At 37.4% G+C, this 21,702-nt stretch overlaps 1 protein-coding gene across 1 annotated transcript; it reads right to left on the reverse strand.

The window, feature by feature from the left end:
• Nucleotides 1-8,415: 8,415 nt before the first annotated feature.
• Nucleotides 8,416-10,965, reverse strand: LOC104217256 (uncharacterized). Its single transcript, XM_009767448.2, has 6 exons — nt 10,644-10,965; nt 10,289-10,444; nt 9,515-9,592; nt 9,283-9,408; nt 9,031-9,129; nt 8,416-8,805 (listed from the first exon to the last, which is right to left on the reverse strand). The coding sequence occupies exons 1-6, from the start codon at nt 10,744-10,746 to the stop codon at nt 8,729-8,731; spliced, it is 639 nt and encodes a 212-aa protein (XP_009765750.1). The 5' UTR covers nt 10,747-10,965; the 3' UTR covers nt 8,416-8,728.
• Between the last annotated feature and the right edge of the window lie 10,737 nt (nt 10,966-21,702).

The raw sequence follows: 21,702 nt of genomic DNA on the forward strand, positions 1-21,702 counted from the left end.
AGACAAGCTCTCGAGGATATTTGTGTGGGAGGCGTCGATTTTTCCACCGAGATCGAGAAGGTGAAGACCCTAGAAAAGGAGGTTGTGGCCCTTTTTTCTTCTAAAGGCGAGTCAAGCAATGGCTCAGAAGATGATGAAGATGGAGGCGAGATCCCCGAAAGGGTAGAGGCTATTGAAAACCCGAGGGTTATGGCCAGTGCTGTTGAAAGCACAACTTCTGAGGAAGTCGTCGAAGGCATAGACCCGGTGGTAGATTAGGGTTTTATTTGCTTTTTTGCCCTTGCAAGGGATTTAGACATAGGCCTTGTAAATGCACCTTTGTGAACCTTCCAACATGTATGTAAAGGCTTTTTCGTTTTTCATCGTTTTTTGATTTTTCCTTTGCTTTATATTTTGACGTTTGTCAATGATTAGCCAGGTGAATTCGACTTCTAGGTAAAACCCTTAGGTTTATAAATCGTCCCTAAGGCTTGTTGGGCTGGCTCGTAGGCTCTTATGCATTTGCCCTTAGTCTTTTTTAGTTAACTGTTTCGGGCTCAGTCTTCGAGTCGGATTTCGACTCGAGCTTATTGACCCTTAATTTTTCAAAATTTAAGCTGGCTCTTAGGCTCTTACGCATTGAGTCGGTATGACCTCTAATGTAAGCTAACATTAAGATCGGGATTTATGCCTTTTATAAGGTCTTACAAATTTGGTTACTTGGTACAAGTGTAACTCATGCTTTACTTGAGCTCTTACAGTTTTGGTGTTGCCTTATAAAGGTCTTATACTATTGATAATGCCTCGTAGAGGTATTACATTTTCTAGTATTGCTACATGGAGGACTTTCGGGTGCAAGGTTGCCCGCTTGGGTTCTTACGGCCTTTAGTTTCTGATAGCTCGGTGGGATGACAATCGACGACAGTCCCCGAAACATCGAGAGTTTCTTGGCTCTGGAGCCGTTCTGTGTAAACTTGGTGTTGCCTCATAGAGCTCTTATACTATTGATAATGCCATGTGAAGGTCTTACATTTTCTAGTATTGCCACATGGAGGGCTTTCGGGCTTGAGGTTTCTGACTCGGAGGTCATATGGTTTCGAATTTTTGATGTCAGTCCTCGAGGGTTCGAGAGATTTTTGGCTCTGGAGCCGTTTCTTGTAAAAGTAGCATACTTCTTTGAAATGCAAAGCATTTTGGTGGAGGGAAAATATTCTTTGATTACTTGGTACAAGTATATAAGTTTTCTTCGTCAAGGGTTCAATTATTCTATGCGGGCACGGTTCATTTGACCGTTTGGCCCTACACATCATTTTCCTATCGATACCCTTTTTTGGATCATCTTGACTTCTTCGAGAAGGTTATTGTAACGCCCCGAGCCCGAGGGCCAGACCGGCACCTAGTGCTTCATCTATCCTTGTGTACCACTTGCGACTAAGAGACTCTGAACATGTAATGTCATACTTTGCCTATGGGTCACATTACAAGATAATGTGCGATACAAAATATAAAACTAAATGGAGATTAACGCTGACTAATGTCAACATAAAGCTGGGCCGGCAAGGCCGTTATAATTACTATAACTGACAAGCCAACAAAATATATGTACAGGGCCTACAAGCCCAACATACTGCACTAACCGACATGATATGTCTACAAGCCTCTACTGATAGATGTATTGTGATCGGAACAGGGCCCCAACCTACCCTTAACCTATCTACATATATGCACAAGATGTACTCCAAACTACTAGATCTGGAAACTCCGAAAGACGGGGAGCTTACCGATAAGGCTAAACTCGGGCATACACCTACTGAGAAGGTCTACTCGTATGTATGTCTGAACCTGCACGCATGAAATGCAGCGCCCCCAAAAAGTGACATCAGTACGAAATAATGTACCGAGTATGTAAGGCCATATACTGAAGCTGAAACTGAACTAATAATATAATAACTGAAAAAATAACTGGGAGTCAAAGAAAATCTGAAGATATGCTCATATGCTGATACTGACTCAATTCTCTCAATATAGTGAGTAAAATGGTTGTCCGACCCTATAAGGCTCAGTATACATATATATCTGCTCTGCCGTAGTAGGCTCACTCATAAGCGATCGGCTATACTAGGCTCTGTATCTCCACCATTTGGGCTCACTCATAGGCGCTCGGACACAACAGGCTCGGTATCTATCTTACCATCTGATTAGAGGTTGCCCAATAGAGGCCTACCCATCGATTATAGCTCGATGGTAATGAAAATACTTTTAATACAATATATATGTAAACTTTCTACTCTTTTGACCGGAAGAAGGAAATACACAACTGAATATGTAGTCCCGCTAAGAAGAATATGGTAACTTACAAAACTAGGAAAATATAAGTAATTTGTGAGACTAGCAAAATATACGTAAATTCTGGGATACGAATTTTTCTTTATTCCCCGTTATCAAACTTGTGTAATTACGATATCATGCTAAAATGAATGAAAAGCTTAGCCTTAACATACCTGGAGTGGGGAAAACTCCATATAATATTACGTTGGAAAACCTTCGTTGATTGAACGAAATTTGCCTCTTCTCCTTAATGATTCACGGACGAAATATGTATCTGGTTCCTAAAATTTTGGAATGAATCAGTGTTTCCTTGAAATTTTTGGAAACATTTCTGTTTCCTTGGAATTTTGGAAAGAAACTTGTTCCAACTTAAACTAACGTTTTTTGGTTTGAAATTATAAAAGGAAAATGTTTCTGATTCTTCAAGTCTTGGAAAGAATTTACTTGATTCACTTGAATCCTTAGCAGATAAGGTTCTTGGTTTTTAAAATCAAAGGCATAATGTTTGGATAATGCCTACAAAAATTCTTTCTTGATAAGACTTATAATTTAGCCCTTTTGAAACTTTTAAGACACATGTTAAGGTGAATCAATGAGTCACCTTAAACAAGGGGGGGGGGGTGCCACATTCTGTTGGGGGTGATTTGTTAAATTTTATCCACTTATTAGTTAACCGGGTAATATTTCATTACCCGGTAATTAATCTATTGCCTTCATAATTTAAAAATTACCAAAAATTACTTAAAATTCTATTTGTTTTCAAAATACTTCATACATACTTTATATATTTATCGCTTGTTATAAATAGCGTAAATACATTAACGTCAAGATGATCTCATCCCCGAGTCTACGTCAATTAACTGGTGTCAAAATTTTAACGTACAAAAAATGCGATATGTAACATCCTTCCTCCCTTAGAAACATTCGTCCTCGAATGTTTAACTCCCCGTGATCCATATAACTTTGGCAGGGTCGCCTTAAACAACACTACTAATAACTCTCCCTGCAGAAGCTTAATAATCCAACGCTACACCGGACTACAATTATCAATAACGACAATGGCCTCACATGACCAATGACAATAATCAACACAAGAATTTACACACGTACCTTATAATTATGATTTCTCAGTCGGACCCTTCTCTGGAGGAGGAAATAAGTAGGGATATCTAGACTTCATGTTTTCCTCGGCCTCCCATGTCACCTCTTCTACATTGTTGTTTCTCCAAAGTACTTTCACGGAGCTACCTCCTTATTCTGCAGCTTGTGGATTTGTCGGTCTAGGATGGCAATTGGAACTTCCTCGTATGATAAGTTCTCTATAATCTTTACATCATTCGTGGGCATTACTCGGGTAGGATCGCCAATGCACTTCCGTAACATAGATACGTGAAAAACCGGATGGACCGACTCCAATTCCGGGGGCAATTCTAACTCATAATCTACTTGGCCCACTCTCTGAATGATCCTATAAGGTCCAATATACCGTGCGCTAAGCTTGCCTTACTTGCCAAACCTCATCACACCTTTCATAGGTGACACCTTTAAGAATACCCAGTTATTAACTCCGAATTCTAAATCTCGTCGCCGCACATCAGAATATGACTACTGATGACTCTGGGCTGTCAACAGCCGCTCCTGGATAAGCTTTACTTTTTCTATGGCCTGCTGAACCAGGTCTGGCCCATGTAACCTAGATTTTCCAACATCAAACCACCCTATGGGAGATCTACACTTGCGCCCATACAAAGCCTCGTACGGGGCCATCTGGATACTGGAGTGGTAACTGTTATTATATGTAAACTCGATAAGAGGTAGATGTTCATCCCAACTTCTTTTAAAATCCAGCACACATGCTCGCAATATATCCTCGAGCGTCTGAATCGTTCGCTCGGCTTGTCCATCCCTTTGTGGATGAAAAGTTGTGCTGAGATTTACCTGAGTTCCCAGACCTTTCCGAAATGCCCGCCAAAAATGTGATATAAAATGGGCTTCACGGTATATAGTAGATATGCGTACTCCGTGTAGTCACACTATCTCCTTAATATATATTTTAGCATAATCCTCTATTGTATATGTAGATCTGACCGGTAGGAAATGAGCTGATTTCGTGATCCTATCGACTATCACCCATATGGAATCAAACTTACGATGGCAACGAGGTAAACTTGCGATAAAGTCCATATTTATCTCCTCCCATTTCCATGTTGGGATCTCTATAGTTTGCATTAGCCCTCCGAGTTTCTGGTGCTCTATTTTCACCTCTTGGCAACTAGGGCATTGAGCAACATACTCAGCAATGTTCTTCTTCATATCGTTCCACCAATACACCTCCTTAATATCATGATACATTTTCGTCGACCCAGGGTGAATGGAGTACCATGAATAATGTGCCTCTAACATAATCCTGTCTCGTATCCCTGCTACATCTGGAACAAACAAATGACTCTTGTATCTGAGAACCCTATCTCCTTTGAGTTCTAACAACGACTTCTTCTGTTGGGGAACCCGCTCTCTCAACTTGACTAACTCTTGATCCTCGTACTGCCTCTCCATTACTTCAGTTATGAGAGATGATTTTGCAGCATTTTGGGGTACAAATCCTCCATTGCCAGAGTCCACTAACCGAACCCCCAAACAAGCCAATTGATAAATCTTTCTTGTTAATTGTCTTTTGTGACGAGTTCTGAGCATTTGTTATGGTGGTACTGCTGAGCTTGCGGTACATCTCTTTTATTTGAGTCATTTTCATGATTTGAGTATGTTCGGATTGTTGCTTATTGGTGCGCGGATTGCATGATATGTGGCCATAGTTTGTATTGATGTGTCATGTCACTAGAGTAGTTGAAAGATGAGATTGTGGGATCTATTATGAATACAAATAAATTCAATTTCGGTATGTTGGAAGGATAATATCAAGGTTCGGCTCAGAAATTTGCTATGGTCCTTGCCAAAGGAAAAGTGGCTTCATGAATGGTTGATCTGAGGAATGGCTATGACTTTCTACGCGTTTCATTCATCATTTGCAGTATACAGAAGTGTTGGAATGAGGCTTTCTATTATAAAGGCTTATTATCGAAATTCGGATGTTTTAAGCAACTGCTATGATTAGAAGTTATCGCTACAAGTATTTGAGTTATGTAGTATGTCATGTAATTGCACCTAGGGTCGTAGGTATGGGTTATTACAGCTGGTTCTGGCTTATCCAGAGTATAGATGTGAGATTCTGATCTTGTAGATGGTTTCAGAAGTGGAAATGTGGTTCTAAGGTTTATCGGCTAGGTTGGATTGTGAAATTTCAGTTGCATTGTGTTATCAGACCTATATGAGATAGGGTGACGTGGGACTACCCCAGGATATGTGCATGGTAAGGTTACACAGTGATTTGATGGTTTTCAGAATAACTCTGGGCACGTTCGAAGACGAACGTATGTTTAAGTGGGCGAGGATATAACGACCCGCCCAGTCATTTTGAGTTTTTGCACTTCGCTCGCCAGTTCTCGGGCACGGCTAGCCCCATGTGATGTATTATGCCTTATGTAAATTATCAGTTTTGGTTTTCAGGGTAATCGGAATGAATTTGGAAGAACAGTTCTCAGTTTGAAGCTTAAAATTTGAAAGGTTTGACCAAGTTTTGACTTGTTAGTATATGATCTCGGATTGGAATTTTTATGATTTGTTTAGCTCCGTTGGGTGATTTGGGACTTGTGAGCATGATCGGAATGTATTTTGGAGGTCCGTGGAAGGTTTAGACTTGAATTGGCAAAATTGGAATTTTGGCGTTTTCCGTTTGATAAGTGAGATTTTGATATAGGGGTCGGAATGGAATTCCGAAAGTTGGAGTAGGTCTGTTGTGTCATTTGTGACGTGTGTACAAAATTTCAGGTCATTCGGACGAGGTTTGATAGGTTTTTTGATCTAAAGCGGAATTTGAAAGTTTTTGGAATTCTTAGGCTTGAATCCGATGCAAATTTGGTGTTTTATGTTGTTTGAGCATTCCGAAGATCGGAAAAAGTTTGAATGATGTTATGGGATATGTTGGCATGTTTGGTTGAGGTCCCGAGGGGGGCGGCTAAGCCGAGGTCGACTGAAGCCCAACAACGAGCAGTCGCTGAGCAAGTCGTTGAAGCTGCGGTCGAGCAGCAAAGAGTAGGAATAACGGCTAGTATAGCCTCGGACTAGAGATAGGAATATTCTCTTGAATATTCCCTTGGTTGTACTTTTTTAGGGTTGTTAGAGAACATCCTATATAAATAGAAAAGGAGAGAGAGGAAAGAGACACGTGTGATTGATTCTGAGAAAACCTATTGTAAGAAGTTGACTCTTGAGAGAAAATACAAAGTTCACCTTTCCACAGTGATTGATTTTATCGATTATTCTTCCTTTCCACTCACATGATCCAAGAAAGCATTGTTCATTTCCTTGTTTACTGCCATATTTCGTTGTCAGAAGGAAGAATCTTCCACATTATTTGATATTTGAGTGAATTGTTCTTCCTATTTACATTTATTGCCACTTCCCATATTTATTGCTTATCATTCATTCTTCATTTATTTTCCAAAGTGCGCATTTAATGATTTAATATACGATTCTGGGCATTAAGTAAACGGTATCACTTAAACTCTTAGCTAGATCTAAGAATTATTATGCTTGAATAGGATTCACCTTCCACTTCAGTTATCTTTTAATTAGTTTGATAGAGAGTACTATACTTTTTGGTCAAACAAAACAGGTAACGACGAGATCGAAATAGGAAAATATCTGTATGATACTCTTGAGAAAGAATGCACCGTACTTCCTTAGAATCGCAAATCTCATGTTGCTATAGTATTATGAAGTTTTATATGAATTATTTTGGAGGCTTCATCCGTTACTTAACAAACATGCACATCCCTCTTAAAATGATGTATTGGGCCCCACTTTTGGGGATTATTTTGCACAAAAATCTCTAAATATGCCACCTAATTATATACACCAACGAGTCATTGATGCCTAAGTCCCCTTCCTGCCACGATGAGGGTGGTGTCCCTTTAAGCTTATCCACCAAAATCAATTACCTTGTTAACCTCCCACTAAAAATAAATAATTAACCAATTATCCACATAATTAAGCATTATCTCAAATTACTTAAAATGCTAATTATTTTTTATACACTTTATACACCTTACTATCATGATCATGTGATATCTTTTATGGCACTAGGCCATAAATACGAGGTATTATGGCTTGGACAGTATTCTATCCCAAATTTGTCAAACTTCGACGAAACTCATTTTCTTCGATTCGCTTACCCTTTCACCTTCACGAATTTACTTATCACTTGTTTGAAATAGCATGATACTTGTAACCTCAAAATAATCTTGTCCTTAAATTGATGTCAATTATCTTACGATAAATTCAACGTACAATACTACGGGGAGTAACACCGTTGTAATATTACTGCGGAGTGTAACAGAAGCCATTAACGAAGCAAAGAAGCGCAATAAGATAGCTTTCAATGGCTTTTGAAAAAATATTCTAGAGTCATAATCTCTTTTCACTAAAATTTCTTTTCTTTTTTTCTGTGTCAGAGAATCCATCCGCCATTCCCCCACCATCTAGATTACATTTGATTAACTATCCCTAAGATCTTTAAAGAATTTGACTTATTTGCAATACCGATCCAACAACTTAAACAGAGAACCTCCATGGAAATAATAACCCATTCATATAATCCTCCTTCCCATCATTTTTCTTTTAATTTCATCTTTTAGTCATTTGCTTTCATTAGCAACTTACATACAGCAGGAGGAAAAGGGTAATCCTAAATAGTTCGAGTTACCGGCAAAGATCATTAGATATGAAGGAAAATGAAGTTACTCTTGTTCTTTTATTTATATTTTCTTTTTTCTGAGAACTTTGTGTTTTCCCTTTCAAATGACACACGAGAATGTGCCTTCATGGAAAGCGCACATTTTTTTTGTGCAAGAAAACTCCTGAACGTGTTGGAACATTTGATCAATATTTGGCCACTTTTATGAGCTCATTATCTCAGATACTCAGTATAAAGTACAGACCTGTACCGTTTTACTCACTAGCATCATTGCGAAAAAAAAAAAAAAAAAGACATACACAAGTTCTTGTTCATTTCCTTTACTTTGACAAAACATACATAATTTTAAGAACTACGATAGCACAAGTACAAATGGTTCAATCCTCCAATCAAAATTGAGGAATCTTTCACGAATTTAAAAAAAAAAAATCAAACCCCAGAATGCAATATACGGGAAATATATAACTCAATGGCATATGAAAGTAAAATTTTCTAAATCACTCGTATCGGATTTACAAAAATATGATATCCTAAGCCAAAACCAGCTGCAAAATAGCTTGCTTATTCATCAATCTAGGGGGAAGGAATCTCATCCTCTTGCAGAGGTAACTATATCATTAAAACCACAGCCATAGTTGCAGCCGTGATGATCGACCAGCCATAGCCACCACCAAAAAACGAAATAGCTGTTTTACACGAAAAAGAGAAAAAAAAATGGAATTAACATTAAATATGGGGTCTTAGTTAACTTGCAGTCTTGCATGTTGAGATAAAGATTACTCAAATATAAGCATAGACAGGAGATTTCAGTATTTTTTGTACTAGAAAACAGAAGAATATTAGAGTTTCCATCTTAGTTCTGGTAAAAAGAAAGGGCAAGTAAATGGCCACGTTCACAGAATAACTCTTACCTATACTTTTGCTGTTATCAGGCAAACTAGGAGGCGGAGAAGATGACTTGTTGCCCATTATATCAATCCCAAGCTGAGAACAATCCATTCCAAGAGCACCTATTACATGTATCAGATGGTTGTCAATAGTCAGTTTTCGCCTAAATAAAAACCAATCAGCACTCAGTCATAACTATCTGACTACATTTCTATATCATTTACTGTTATTAGTATTTGAATACTAGGAGCGGTTTCATAAGGCATAGTTCTTACATTCTTTGAAGCAAGGGAAAGCAGTGAGATTGAGTAGATTGTAGTAACCCTCTTGGCATTCACAAGAATAGGTCACGGGAGAGGTCTTGTTGCACATGCCGCCTCCACATTCAGCCCAATGGCAAGCTAGAAGATCACAAAGGAAGAAATATAAGATTAATAAGATAACATTTAATTAACTATTTGATTACAAAAGTATGGCATAATATCATCAATAATGAATTGCTATTACGTTCAAAGATTGATGCATTAGTTCGTTTATCTGGTGCTGGGGCAGGAGCCTCCTCTCCACACGAGAAGTTTGTAGTACCTGGCGAAAGAAAGCATCGGTGTTAAGAAAAGGACTACATATCTTTAAAAATTACGCTAAAATGAATGGAAAAAAAAACCCATGATCGTTTATTTGGGCAACCATTTCAATCAAGCTAAGATTTTTAAATCAGACAAGTCTCAAATGAAAATGATACTTTGATTATAAAACCATTACTTGCTAGAATTGTTTTTTGTGTGGAACATGTTAATTTGGTATTAGCTTCGAAAGGGAATGGTATTATGAGGTAGCTTTCTGAATCAATCAATTTTGTTAGGCTAAGCAAATTTGTGTGAACAAAATCCATCAAAAGTCAAAGAGGTTGAAAAATCAAGATAGACAGATTATTATTCTGTCCCTTTTGATAAAACGTGTAAAAACTCCCACTATCACAGAAATCCAACTCTGACCTTGAAAACCGAATATAACATGAGAAGAAAAGAAAACAAAGAACTGTTTCATCTACCAACATCAGAGTTGATTACGCCAAGAAATTTTACCTATATGTTTAAAATTATCAGTGTATTTTTAAACTATCAGTGTATGTTTAACATGTTACACCAGGCCATATACCTTATTATTAAGGTAACTAATTCACTTTTATCACAAGCCATTACTTATAATTATCTTTTATACAACCTTTGGGATAAAAGAATCTTACATTATCAGTGTAAAAATTGTTAAACGGGGACTTACAGTTGGGAATAACACAAGGAAGAAACTTGAAAAAGTTATCGTTTTTGGAACGAGTTTGCCTCCAACCAGGATCACATTCACATGCGAAACCAAAAGTACCATTTGAAGAAGCTTTGCAAGTTCCTTTTCCACAACTCACTTCTTTACACACATTTTCTGTCCCAAGCAAAAAAAAAAACACAAATATCAGTAAAATAAACATCAAGATTGAATCTTTTCCGAAACCCATCAAGGAATCGAACAGAAACGCAAATTAAGAACACCCCATTTGACTAAAATCGAAACTTTCACCAATTATTGGGGTCAATATAAGTTAATGAAATTTATAAAAAAAGGTACAGAGATTATGAATTACCGAAGATAGGGGAGAAGATAGGAGGCAGAGCATTGTTAGCAGTGGACCATGGTAGCAGAATAAAAATTAGAGAGAAAATTGCAAAGGTATGAATTGAAGCCATAGCTGATCAAGAATCAGTTGGAGGAAAAAAAACTGAAGCAGAGGAAACAAGAAGAATTTTGATAGGTTTACTGAGATATTTTGGGGAGTATTTAAATGAGAAATTAAAACGGGTGAAGCTGGACGGTCTTACTTTTTTTTTTTTTTTCCTTTTTCAAGTGGAAGGTTCTGAAGACGTAGGAAGTTGGAAAAATAATAACGTGGTCATGTGTGAAATGCTAAGAGGGATGACTGAGGAGTTAGGCTTTAATCAAGATTGGGGAAAACTGAGTCGTTGGCAGTTGGGGTTATGGGTATGTTTTTCTTCTTTTAATTTTAATAGTTTCTCTGTTTCTCCCGTCCCATTGAAAGTATGGCTATAATTTCCATGCTCCAATACCCAAATGCCTCTTTGACTTGGTAGCTTACGGTGCTACAGTCCAAATTAGAAGGGGACATACTCTCTCTCTCTCAAAGACAAAGACCTCTTCTTCTTTTTTTGTCTTTCTTTTTCTTTTGTTTTAAATTTTTTGGGTGTGAAAGAAGACAGAAGGAATTGTGAGAATTTTTTCTATATTGTATTGACAATGTAAAGTCCTATATATACAGATTTTATTCTATTGTAGAATAACAAATAAAGAATATTCCTATACATTTGTACTGCTCCTATTTATCTACAATATAACAGAAAACCATAAATTATTCTTTCCCATGTGCTCATATGAGCAGCATGTGAGATATTGCTTCTAGAAACATCCTTATGTACAGCTATTAAAATAATAATCAGATGGTTGAGAATGAAGGATCATGACCATCCATGATTCTCACATGTAAGGCTCAGCTTCAGTTGATTAAAGATATTTAGATAACACAACATAGATAAGTCCGAAAAACTTAGGTGTGTGTCTGAGATGTCTCTTCTTCTTCCTTCTCTTTCCTGTGTGAATCTCTGTGTAAAAATGGTTGTGAAGAAGCCATCGTCTTCTTCTCTTCATCATCTCCGCTCAAGCTGGTGGGTAGAGACAAAACCCTCAACTTGCTCATGATGTTGGTGTGAGAAACCCCAGATAAGGGTTTGGTAAAAAGATCTACGAGTTGGGATTTCGAAGGAACGAATGAGAGAGATATCAAATCAGCAAGAAATTGTTGTCTAACAAAATGGCAATCCAACTCCACATGTTTAGTCCGTTCGTGGAAAACGGGATTACGGGCGATATAAATTGTCGCCTGACTGTCAGAGTGTAAAGGGACCGGCAAAGTTGGAGGAGCAGATTAGTAAGAAGTCGAACAAGCCAAGTGATTTCAGCAGTCACCCGTCGCATGGATCGATACTCAGATTCAGCGGATGACAAAGAAATGAAAATCTGCTTCTTCGATTTCCATGAAATGGGACCACCTCCAAGGGTCATAAAGAATCTACTGATGGAGCGATGAGAATCTTTACAAGCAGCCCAGTCGGCGTCGCAAAAGGCGACAAGATCAAAAGAAGGAGCAGAAAAAAGAAGGATACCTTGACCTGGGTCAGATCTAAGATAGAGGAGTACCCTGAGACGAGCAGAAAAATGTGAAAGAGAAGGTCTTTGCATAAATTGACTGAGGCAAAGAACATCAAAACAAATATCTGGCCGAGTGTTGGTGAGATAGTTAAGTTTACCCACCAATTGTCGATAAATAGTGGGATCCTCCATGGGTGGTTCTAATTCAGCGTGTAATTTGGAGTATGGATCAAGAGGAGATGAGACAGTAGTCCCTTTACAATCAAACTTAGCCAGCAGTTCCAAGGTAAATTTTCTTTGACTGACTATGTATCCTTGTTGTTCTTTGAGTATTTCCATCCCCAAGAAATAGTGAATATTCCCCAAGTTCTTAACTTTGAATTCAGAATCCAAAAACTTAGTAATATATTATATTTTTGTTTCATCATTTCCTGTGATAAGAATATCGTCAACATATACTACGATGATGGATATCCGCTTGTCTGTGTGTTTGTAGAATAGGGAATAGTCATTCAATGAACTAGAATAGCCTTTGTAGCTTAGAGCACCTGCTAAACGAGCGTACCATTGCCTTGAGGCGTGTTTTAGCACATAGAGTGATTTCTTCAATAAACACACCTGATTAGGATGAGAGGGAGTGAGACCAGCTGGAAACTTCATATACACCTCTTCCTGCAGATCTCCATGCAGAAATGCATTGTTAACATCTAATTGTGAGACCTCCCAACCTTTCTTAATATCTACAGTCAGTAAGTACCAAATAGTGGTCATTTTGACCACTGGACTGAAAGTCTCAAAATAATCAATACCTTCCCTTTGTATACCCCCCTAACAACCAACCTGGCTTTCAACCTTCCAAATGACCCATCTGATTTGTGCCTGACCTTGTAAACCCATTTACAAGGCAATGCCTTCTTGCGTGGGGGTAAAAGGACTACATCCCAGGTGTGATTGAGTTGAAGAGCTTGAATTTCAGTTTCCATAGCTTTTCTCCATCCAAGATCTTGGGAATCTTGAGTATAGATGGTGGGTTGAGAAACTATGGAGATGGATTTGAAAATGGCCTGATTGTTAGGAGAAAGATCTCCAAAAGAAAACATATGAGGATGATAAACATGATGAAACAGGATGAGGTAAGATCAGAGAATACAATGCTATTGCAGACATAGTCATCACGGTAGGTAGGTTTCTGGGAAATCCTCTTAGATTTTCTTATATGAGGTTGTCGAATTGGGATTATAGGCTGCGAACTAGGGCAATCAGTAGGAGACGAGGTAGAATTTGGAGGGCTGGGAATAGATAGAGAAGTACCAAGAGTATTGATAGAAATAGGGGTGATGTTTTTAGAAGTGTTGGGATGTAGAGGGTCAGGTGAGTGTGACTGATGATTAATAGTTGAGGTGGGAGATGGGAGAACCTGAGAAGTAGTTTCAGTAGTGGGGGACAAGTGAAGGAAGAAAGGATAAGAAGAGGAAAATGAGGATGAGGTCATAGGAGCAGAAGCAAATGGAAAAATTGTTTCATGGAATTTAACATCTCTTGAGGTAAAAACCTTCTTGGCATGCAACTCTAGCAATTTGTATCATTTCTGTTGCTGTGCATATCCTAGAAATACACAAGTTTGTGCCCTGGGATCAAATTTGCTTCTGTGTTGTGATAAAGTAGAGGCATAGCATAAGCATCCAAATGACTTGAGTTGTTCATACTATGGACTCCTTTTAAAAAAATCTCATAAGGTGTTTCTCCTTTTAGAACTCTAGAAGGAAACCTATTGATTAGATATGTAACAGTTAAAACACATTCTCCCCAGTATTGAATAGAAACTTGTGAGTGAAAATACAAACTCCTTGCCACTTCCAAAAGGTGCCTATGCTTTCGTTCAACTACACCATTCTACATATGAAGTCTTATGCAAGATGCCTTGAGATTGAAAAAAATCAGACTGAAAAGATCCCTTACCTAGTTCCATTGCATTATCAGATCTGATTCATTTAACTTTCCTTCCAAATTGTCTCTCTACCATAACTAAGAAAGACTGTAAGACAGTGAAAACATTGCTCTTAGAACTTAAAAGAAAAGTCCAAGTTCCCCTACTAAAATCATCAACTATTGTCAAAAAATATTTATATCTATTGTAAGTGGTATTTTTGAATGGTCCCCATACATCAATATGAATAAGATCAAAAATCCCATGATTTCTAATTTGACTTAAGGGAAAAGGTAATCTAGTTTGTCTAGCTTTTGGACAAATATCACACACACAATTGAAATTGGAAGGAAAATGAATGAACTGAAATTTTTTCATTACTGAGAACGGTAGATGCCTAATCTAACATGCCATTGGAGTACATTAGACTTCTCTATATAGGAATTAGAAACAGAACAAGAAACTTTACTAGGAACAAGAATGGAATCACTTCCTTTTGGAAATGAAAATACATTGCTATTTACACTAAAACCAGAATCTATCTTAAGTGTGCTAGGCTCTAGCAGGTACAATCCTCCTCTTAATTCACCAAAATCTTGTCCCCTCATCATTAAAGTGACCTGCATGATGCATCCACTAGAAGTTAGATTGAGTGAGCAATGAAACTGGACATACAACTTATGGACTGAGAGTAAATTATATTTGAAGGAAGGAACATAAAGGACCCTTTCAAGAATCATATCAGATTGAATAGGAACTCTACCTATGTGTATGACATATAATTGAAATGAGTTAGGAAGGCTAATATGTACAGGAATAAGAAGTGGATCTAAAGATAAGAGACAATTTGGATCAAAACACATGTGTTCAGAAGCTCCTGAATCAATGATCCAGGTTTTTGTGTTAAAAGATGCCAAACAAGTTCCAGTATATTTAAGAATGGTACCAGCTACTACATTTGCATTGATTACAGTTCCTGGTGTTGATGTATTTCCAAGTTGTGCCTGCTTGATAAGGTTCATCAGCTCAAACACTTGTTCCTTACTGAAAAACTGGGTTTGAGGTGTTGATTTATTGCTTTGAATGCTCCCATTTTCATTCTCTTGTCCTTCAATTATAGCATTAGCCTTGACTTGTGTTGACTTAGTAAATTGGAAATCATTTGAAAATCCATTTAGCCTGTAACAATCTGCCCTGACATTCCCAGTTCTTATGAATTGTGTGCAGCTCACATTAGGATAAATTTTGCTTTTCTTCCCTTAGATTTCTGATGTGTGTTATTAACCTTTTATGAGTTAGTCCATGTCTTTTATTGTGACTGATTGTTATTTTTTTGTGGTCCCTTACCTTGAAATCCTACCATGAATGAGGTAGCATCACCATTGAATTGTGGTCTTGCATATATCTCCCTATGATTTTAATCTTGAAGAAGAAGTGAATAAGAAAAATCTATTCCACGCAGTGGATTTATCATAAAGATATTTCCTCTTGCTTGGGAGTAGACATCATTTAGTCCCATTAGAAATTGAATAGTCCTTTGGTCTTCTAAGAACTTTATGACTTTCCTTTTTTCATCACAAACACAGTCACAAGAGCAGGCCAGATGAGAGTTGAGAGAATCAAGTTCATCCCATAGTTTCTTGAGTATGGTAAAATATACAGCAATGATGTTGTTACCTTGAACTAACATTGATATTTCTTTCTACAGTTGGTACAGTTTGGCTCCATTAGTTTGCCCAAATCTGTGTTCAAGGTTGTTCCACTGATCCCTTGCAAATTTTGAGTAGATGACACTGTCACTTATCTCCTTGGATAAAGAGTTCAGAAGCCAAAAATCACCATGAAGTTGCATCTACTCCATTGTGGGTGATCTTGAGCATTAGGTTTTGGCTCCATACAGACACCATTAATGAACCCTATCTTATTTTTGGCTGAAAGAGTTCTGAGGATTGATCTCCTCCATCCTGCAAAACCTCTACCATCAAAAGGCATTGTTACAAGACTTAAACCAAGAGCATCAGATGAGTGAAGGAAATAAGGATGATTCACATCCTGTGAAATTGTTTGACTGGTTGAACCAGAGGAGATGGGAGTAGAAGAAGTAGGAAGAATTTCCTCTCCTGCCATTAATGAATACTATGTTATGAAGGAAATGATATTTGGATCGAGCTACTGGTGCTCTAATAACAAGAAAGAAGACAGAAGAAATTGTGCGAATTTTTTCTGTATTGTATTGACAATGTAATGTCCTATAAATACAGATTTTATCCTACTATAGAATAACAAATAAAGAATATTCTTATACACTTGTACTACTCCTATTTATCTACAATATAATAGAAAAACCATAAATTATTCTTTTCCATGTGCTCATGTGAGAAGCACGTGAAATATTGCTTCTAGAAACATCCTTATGTACAACTATTAAAATAATAATCAGATGGTTGAGAATGAAGGATCATGACCATCCATGATTCTTCCACGTGTAAGGCACAACTTCAGTTGATTAAAGACATTTAGACAACACAACATAGATAAGTCTGAAAAACTTAGGTGTGTGTTTGAGATGTCTCTTCTTCTTCCTTCTCTTTCCTGTGTGAATCTCTGTGTAAAAATGGCTGTGAAGAATCCATCGTCTTCTTCTCTTCATCATGGTGGGAGTGGAATAACAAAGACATCTAAGTCTAGAGTTGCAACTATTGAATTACTAATATAATTTCATATTTATTTTATAGGAGAATTCTCTCTCTAATGGAGTAACAAAGATAGTCTCAATTAGGTTCATTTTTTTGTTTTCTTTTTAAAAATGAGAAGTGGAAAAGACATCATTACCCATTAGTAATTAAAGACCATTCCTTTAAATCTGGGATTTTACAGCTTGAATTGGGACCTTTTGATTACCAAAGTTGTTCGTAAAAAGATGGGTTTCAAATTGAAAACAATATATGTTGAGTCATTATTAAACCAAACAGTTAGAATTGTTTTGTGACCATACGAAAATGATAGGAAGAGAGAGGAATGTAAGTCTTTTAATGTTTTAGAGATTATACATTTTATTTTATGTATAGTTGCAAATTCTTGTAGGCATCCGTAGTACTAGAAAGATGTTAATTTGGATATGAGTCTTGAGTACATTTGAAGATCACGACGTGAACTGCTTAGATGGAATGGAACAAAATTTATATCTATCATATGTCGTATACCTTCCAATTTGTTGAACTCTACCTAAAACAATAAATATATTGACTTTTTTAGTCTGTTTGGAAAGCCAATAATTACCGGGCGATATAATTATTAGGATAGTATACTGATAATTATATAGTATAATAACTATAATGATCTATTTGTTAGCCACGATATAATTCTCACTGTTATATTTAGTTGGACAAGTACAATTACATAGTTAAATAATCTATTTTCTAGATTTTTATATATAGAGGGAGCTAAGAAGCGTTTGAGTACCGTAGGAGGGGACTTAGATCACTTTCCGGACATGATGAGGTTGCACCCAGGGTTGACTCTTAGCCATTTTCTGTTTGCCCTAGCGATGGACGTATTGACGCACCACATCTAAGGGGAGGTGCCGTGGTGCATGTTATTTGCAGATGACATTGTATTGATTGATAAGATGTGAGGCGGTGTTAACGCAAGGTTAGAGATGTGGAGGCAGACCCTAGAGTCTAAATTTTCAAGTGGAGTAGGACTAAGTCGGAATACTTGGAGTGTAAGTTCAGTAGGATGACTCCGGAAGCGGAAGGGAGGGGGGAGGGTGAGGCTGGATTCAAAAGTCATTCCTAGGAGAGAAAGTTTTAAGTACACTAGGTTTATTATACAGGGAGATGGGGAGATCGAAGAAGATGTCACATATCATATTGCGGCGAGATGGATTAAATAGAGACTTGCTTCTGGTGTCTTGTGTGATAAGAAGATCCCAGCAAATTCGAGCCACGTGGAGACTCACCCAAAGGTACAGTCATTAAGACATTTAGATCATCATAATGTAAGTTAGGTTGGATGTCCAAGCACATAATTGACAAAATATTTGGACTAAGGATGAAGTTGAAGGCCTAGCCAAATTGTGGCCTTCAATTGTGGCCATGGATCAACAACAATGTTTTCCAAAAGAGAGGGTGAAGACAACTCAGTTGATTGTGGTCTTATCCCGACCGTAGCAATCAACCGAGAGAAATTCAAAAATAGTTTAGATTTACAAGTGGTCATTGAAAATTAGCCACAATTTCAAATGTAATCGAAATTTAGCCATTTTTCATGTAAAGATAAATCTAAACAAAAATACTGTTCAAAATCCAAAAGATATTCCAGTATATTATACTGGTGCTTGAGTATAATATACCTATCCAGCATAATATGCTGGAAGTTCATACACATGTACTCTAATCTCCAGTATATTATATTGGAACTTTCCGCGTGTTGGTATTCCAGCATAATATGCTGGAAGTTCATACACAGATGCACCAATCTCCAGTATATTATGCTGGAACTTTTTGTATTGCAGCAATTGCGTCTAGTTCCTCAAATTGAGGTCATAAGTAGCTCCACATAGTATATTATGATTTGCATACATCGTCGGCTTTGGGTTTTGAGTGGTTCAGAATTCATTTTGAAGGATGACTCTCACTAGAGAAGCTTTAAGTTGAAAGAGTTGACCAAATTTGACTTTTATGTCAGATCGGAGTTTTGATGGTCTTGGTAAGTCCGGATGGTGATTTTGAACTTGAGCGTATACCCGAATTTGCATTTGAATATTTCTAGAAGGTTTCGGCACACTTTGGCGGAAGTTAGTAAGTTAAAGGTTTGAAATTTTCTTAAGTTTGACCATGATTTGAATTTAAGGCTACCTGGTTCGAATTTTGGTTTTGGGACTTGGAATAGGTCTATTTCGTCATTTGAAACTTGCATTAAAAACTTGGTATCATTGGGAGTTAGTTTGATGTGGTTCAGACGCTTTATTGTAATTCTAGAAGTCTTTGAACTTCATAGTTATTTTGATGCATTTTAGTGTCCGATTCGTGGTTCTAATTATTATTTTGATTTTTTAACTGTGCAAACAAGTTTGTATTTATACTTGTGTTATGTTTGATTTGGAGTCCCGAGGGCTCAGGTGAGTTTTAGACGCATTGCAGAGTGTCTGATAGAGTTTGAATTCTGTTGGTTTTTGCACAGATGTCTCAAGTCTCACAATTGCGAGATATGGGTCGTAATTACGATAATAGGATATATTCTACTAGGTTCGCATTTGTGATCTGTAAAGCCCCAAAAAATTTTGCTAAGTAATTTAAGATTTTGTGGTGCCGAGTTAGGCTAAAGTGGTCAGAGATAATAAATTAATATCCGCGGCACGGGCTTTTTGGGTTAAAGAATGCATTGAAGTGTTGAGGAAATCTTTTGACGGGAGAAGGCATTTATGCGGTCTATTTTGCGACTACAGAAGTGATATGTTGGCCGTATAAGTGCCGCAGAGTGAAGCATAATCCAGCCGAGTTTGAAGACAATTCTGCGGTGCAGTTTGCTACCACAGACCTGCCGTAGACCCAACCCGAAATATCCCGATTTTGAGCATTAATTGTGCGGCCATTTTGCGGACCGCACATCTATTGTGCGGTCACTTGTGGGATTGCAAACCTGAGTCAGAGGGTCCATTTTTCTATTTTTATAACTCGACCCCATTTTGATAAATAGCCTTTGGTTCTTAATTTGGGATGATTTTCTGGTGAGTCTAGAGAGGAGTAAGAGCATTTTAGAGAGAGAATGATAAAACCTAACATCCCATTCATCCAATCTTGCATGAATCTTCAAGAATCAAGGAAGCCAATCACTAGATTATCATCTATCTGGGTAAGCCCTACTCTAAGCTTACATGCAAGAGTTAATGAGTCCAAATATGTTGTGGGGTTGGAAATAGGCCATACATGTGACACTAGGTTGTAGTATGTGGGATAAATGAACTATTTTGTGTAGTTTCTTGTTGAAATTTGTTGAGAGATGAAGAGATTTCCATTATAGAGCCTTGTAGTCTATTTCACATGTTAGATATTTGACAATATTTATAAGAGAGTTACACCATGGGAATCATTCTAACTATTAATCGATTTTCACTATCTTCTTATAGATTGTTATTGCTAGAAGTGTTAGGGCATCGTAGTAATTTAAGGAAATCTCAAACAAGGTATGTTGACTAAACTTTCTCTTTTAGAATCGAATTCCATAATATTCCCATAAGTTCAAGTATGGTCTGCTTAAGATTCCTAATTTCTATAATCCGGGTATCCCCTATAAACTTGACTATTCCGAATGAGCCTTATGTCGAAAGATATATGTTCAAAGTATGATTTGCATATTAAAATGTTATGGCTTTGAGTTGTGTTTCAAATGAAAGTTAGTATGCCAAATTGTGTAAGAAAAACTCGATATGCTTAAGGCTATTAATTGTTCATATGTGTACCTAAAGTCTTGATTGAAAATGTCTTGTTGTTGATAGTTTATAAAGATGCTTTAAAATGAAATAAGTGTATTGAGGAATATAGTGTGTGGCCAACGTGCCAAGAATTTAAGTTATAATTGTAACTACTGGTGCCAATAAAATGAGAATATGTGAGAAAGATTATGAAATGAGCCTCGACTCAACTGTTTTAAAATAACTTCAAAAATAGAGTTGCTTAAAAGTTTTTGTACTCAATTCATGCCCATAAGTAGCTATTTTTAACTAATGTCTTGTGTCATGACCCCAAACCCGAAACCGGTAGTGATGGCGCCTCTCGTGAAGAAAAGGCGAGCTGACACTTCCCATTTTCCAATTTATTAACGATTAAGCATTTAAGAAATAGTCGAAACATGATAAAATAGTTTAAAGTAGCATATAATATCATAAATATGCGGAAGAACAACCCAACACAGCCCGATACTGGGGTGTCACTAGTCATGAGCATCTATAAATCCTAATACAAATCCGATAAGTCTATAAACTATTACAATTGTCTGATCAAAAATAGAAATGATAAATAGGAAGAAACACGGGTCTACGGACGTCAAGTTGCTACCTCGTGAACTCTGAATGTCCGTCGAGAGCTCTCAACTCGCACTGGCAAGATCAACAATGCCTGAATCTGCACACAGGGGTGCAGGGAGTAAAGTGAGTACTCCAACTCAAGAAATCACGTAAGGCACAAAGCATTCAATAATGAAGCAGTAAAACCGTTTAAAATCAGTAAATCAGTGAAAGATAGGTAAAATTCTTCAACTCAAATGTAGTTTCATGAAAAGCCTTTTTCAATAATTAAGCAGGTAATTGACAGTCAATTATGAAAAGTAAACACATAAAGGCTTGCCCCTCGGGCACAATATCAACAAATCAGCCCCTCGGGCAACATCTCAGAACAGTACCAGCCCCTTGGGCAATAACATAGAACAATACCAGCCCCTCAAGCTCAATCTCATATCACAATGGGTACCCACGCTCACTGGGGGTGTACAGACTCCTGAAGGGGCCCCTTACGGCCCAAGTGCAATATCAAGCCACCTCGCGGCATCATCACTA

The sequence above is a fragment of the Nicotiana sylvestris genome, chromosome 1 (genome assembly GCF_000393655.2).
Source record: "Nicotiana sylvestris chromosome 1, ASM39365v2, whole genome shotgun sequence".
NCBI classification, from domain to species: Eukaryota; Viridiplantae; Streptophyta; class Magnoliopsida; order Solanales; family Solanaceae; genus Nicotiana; species Nicotiana sylvestris.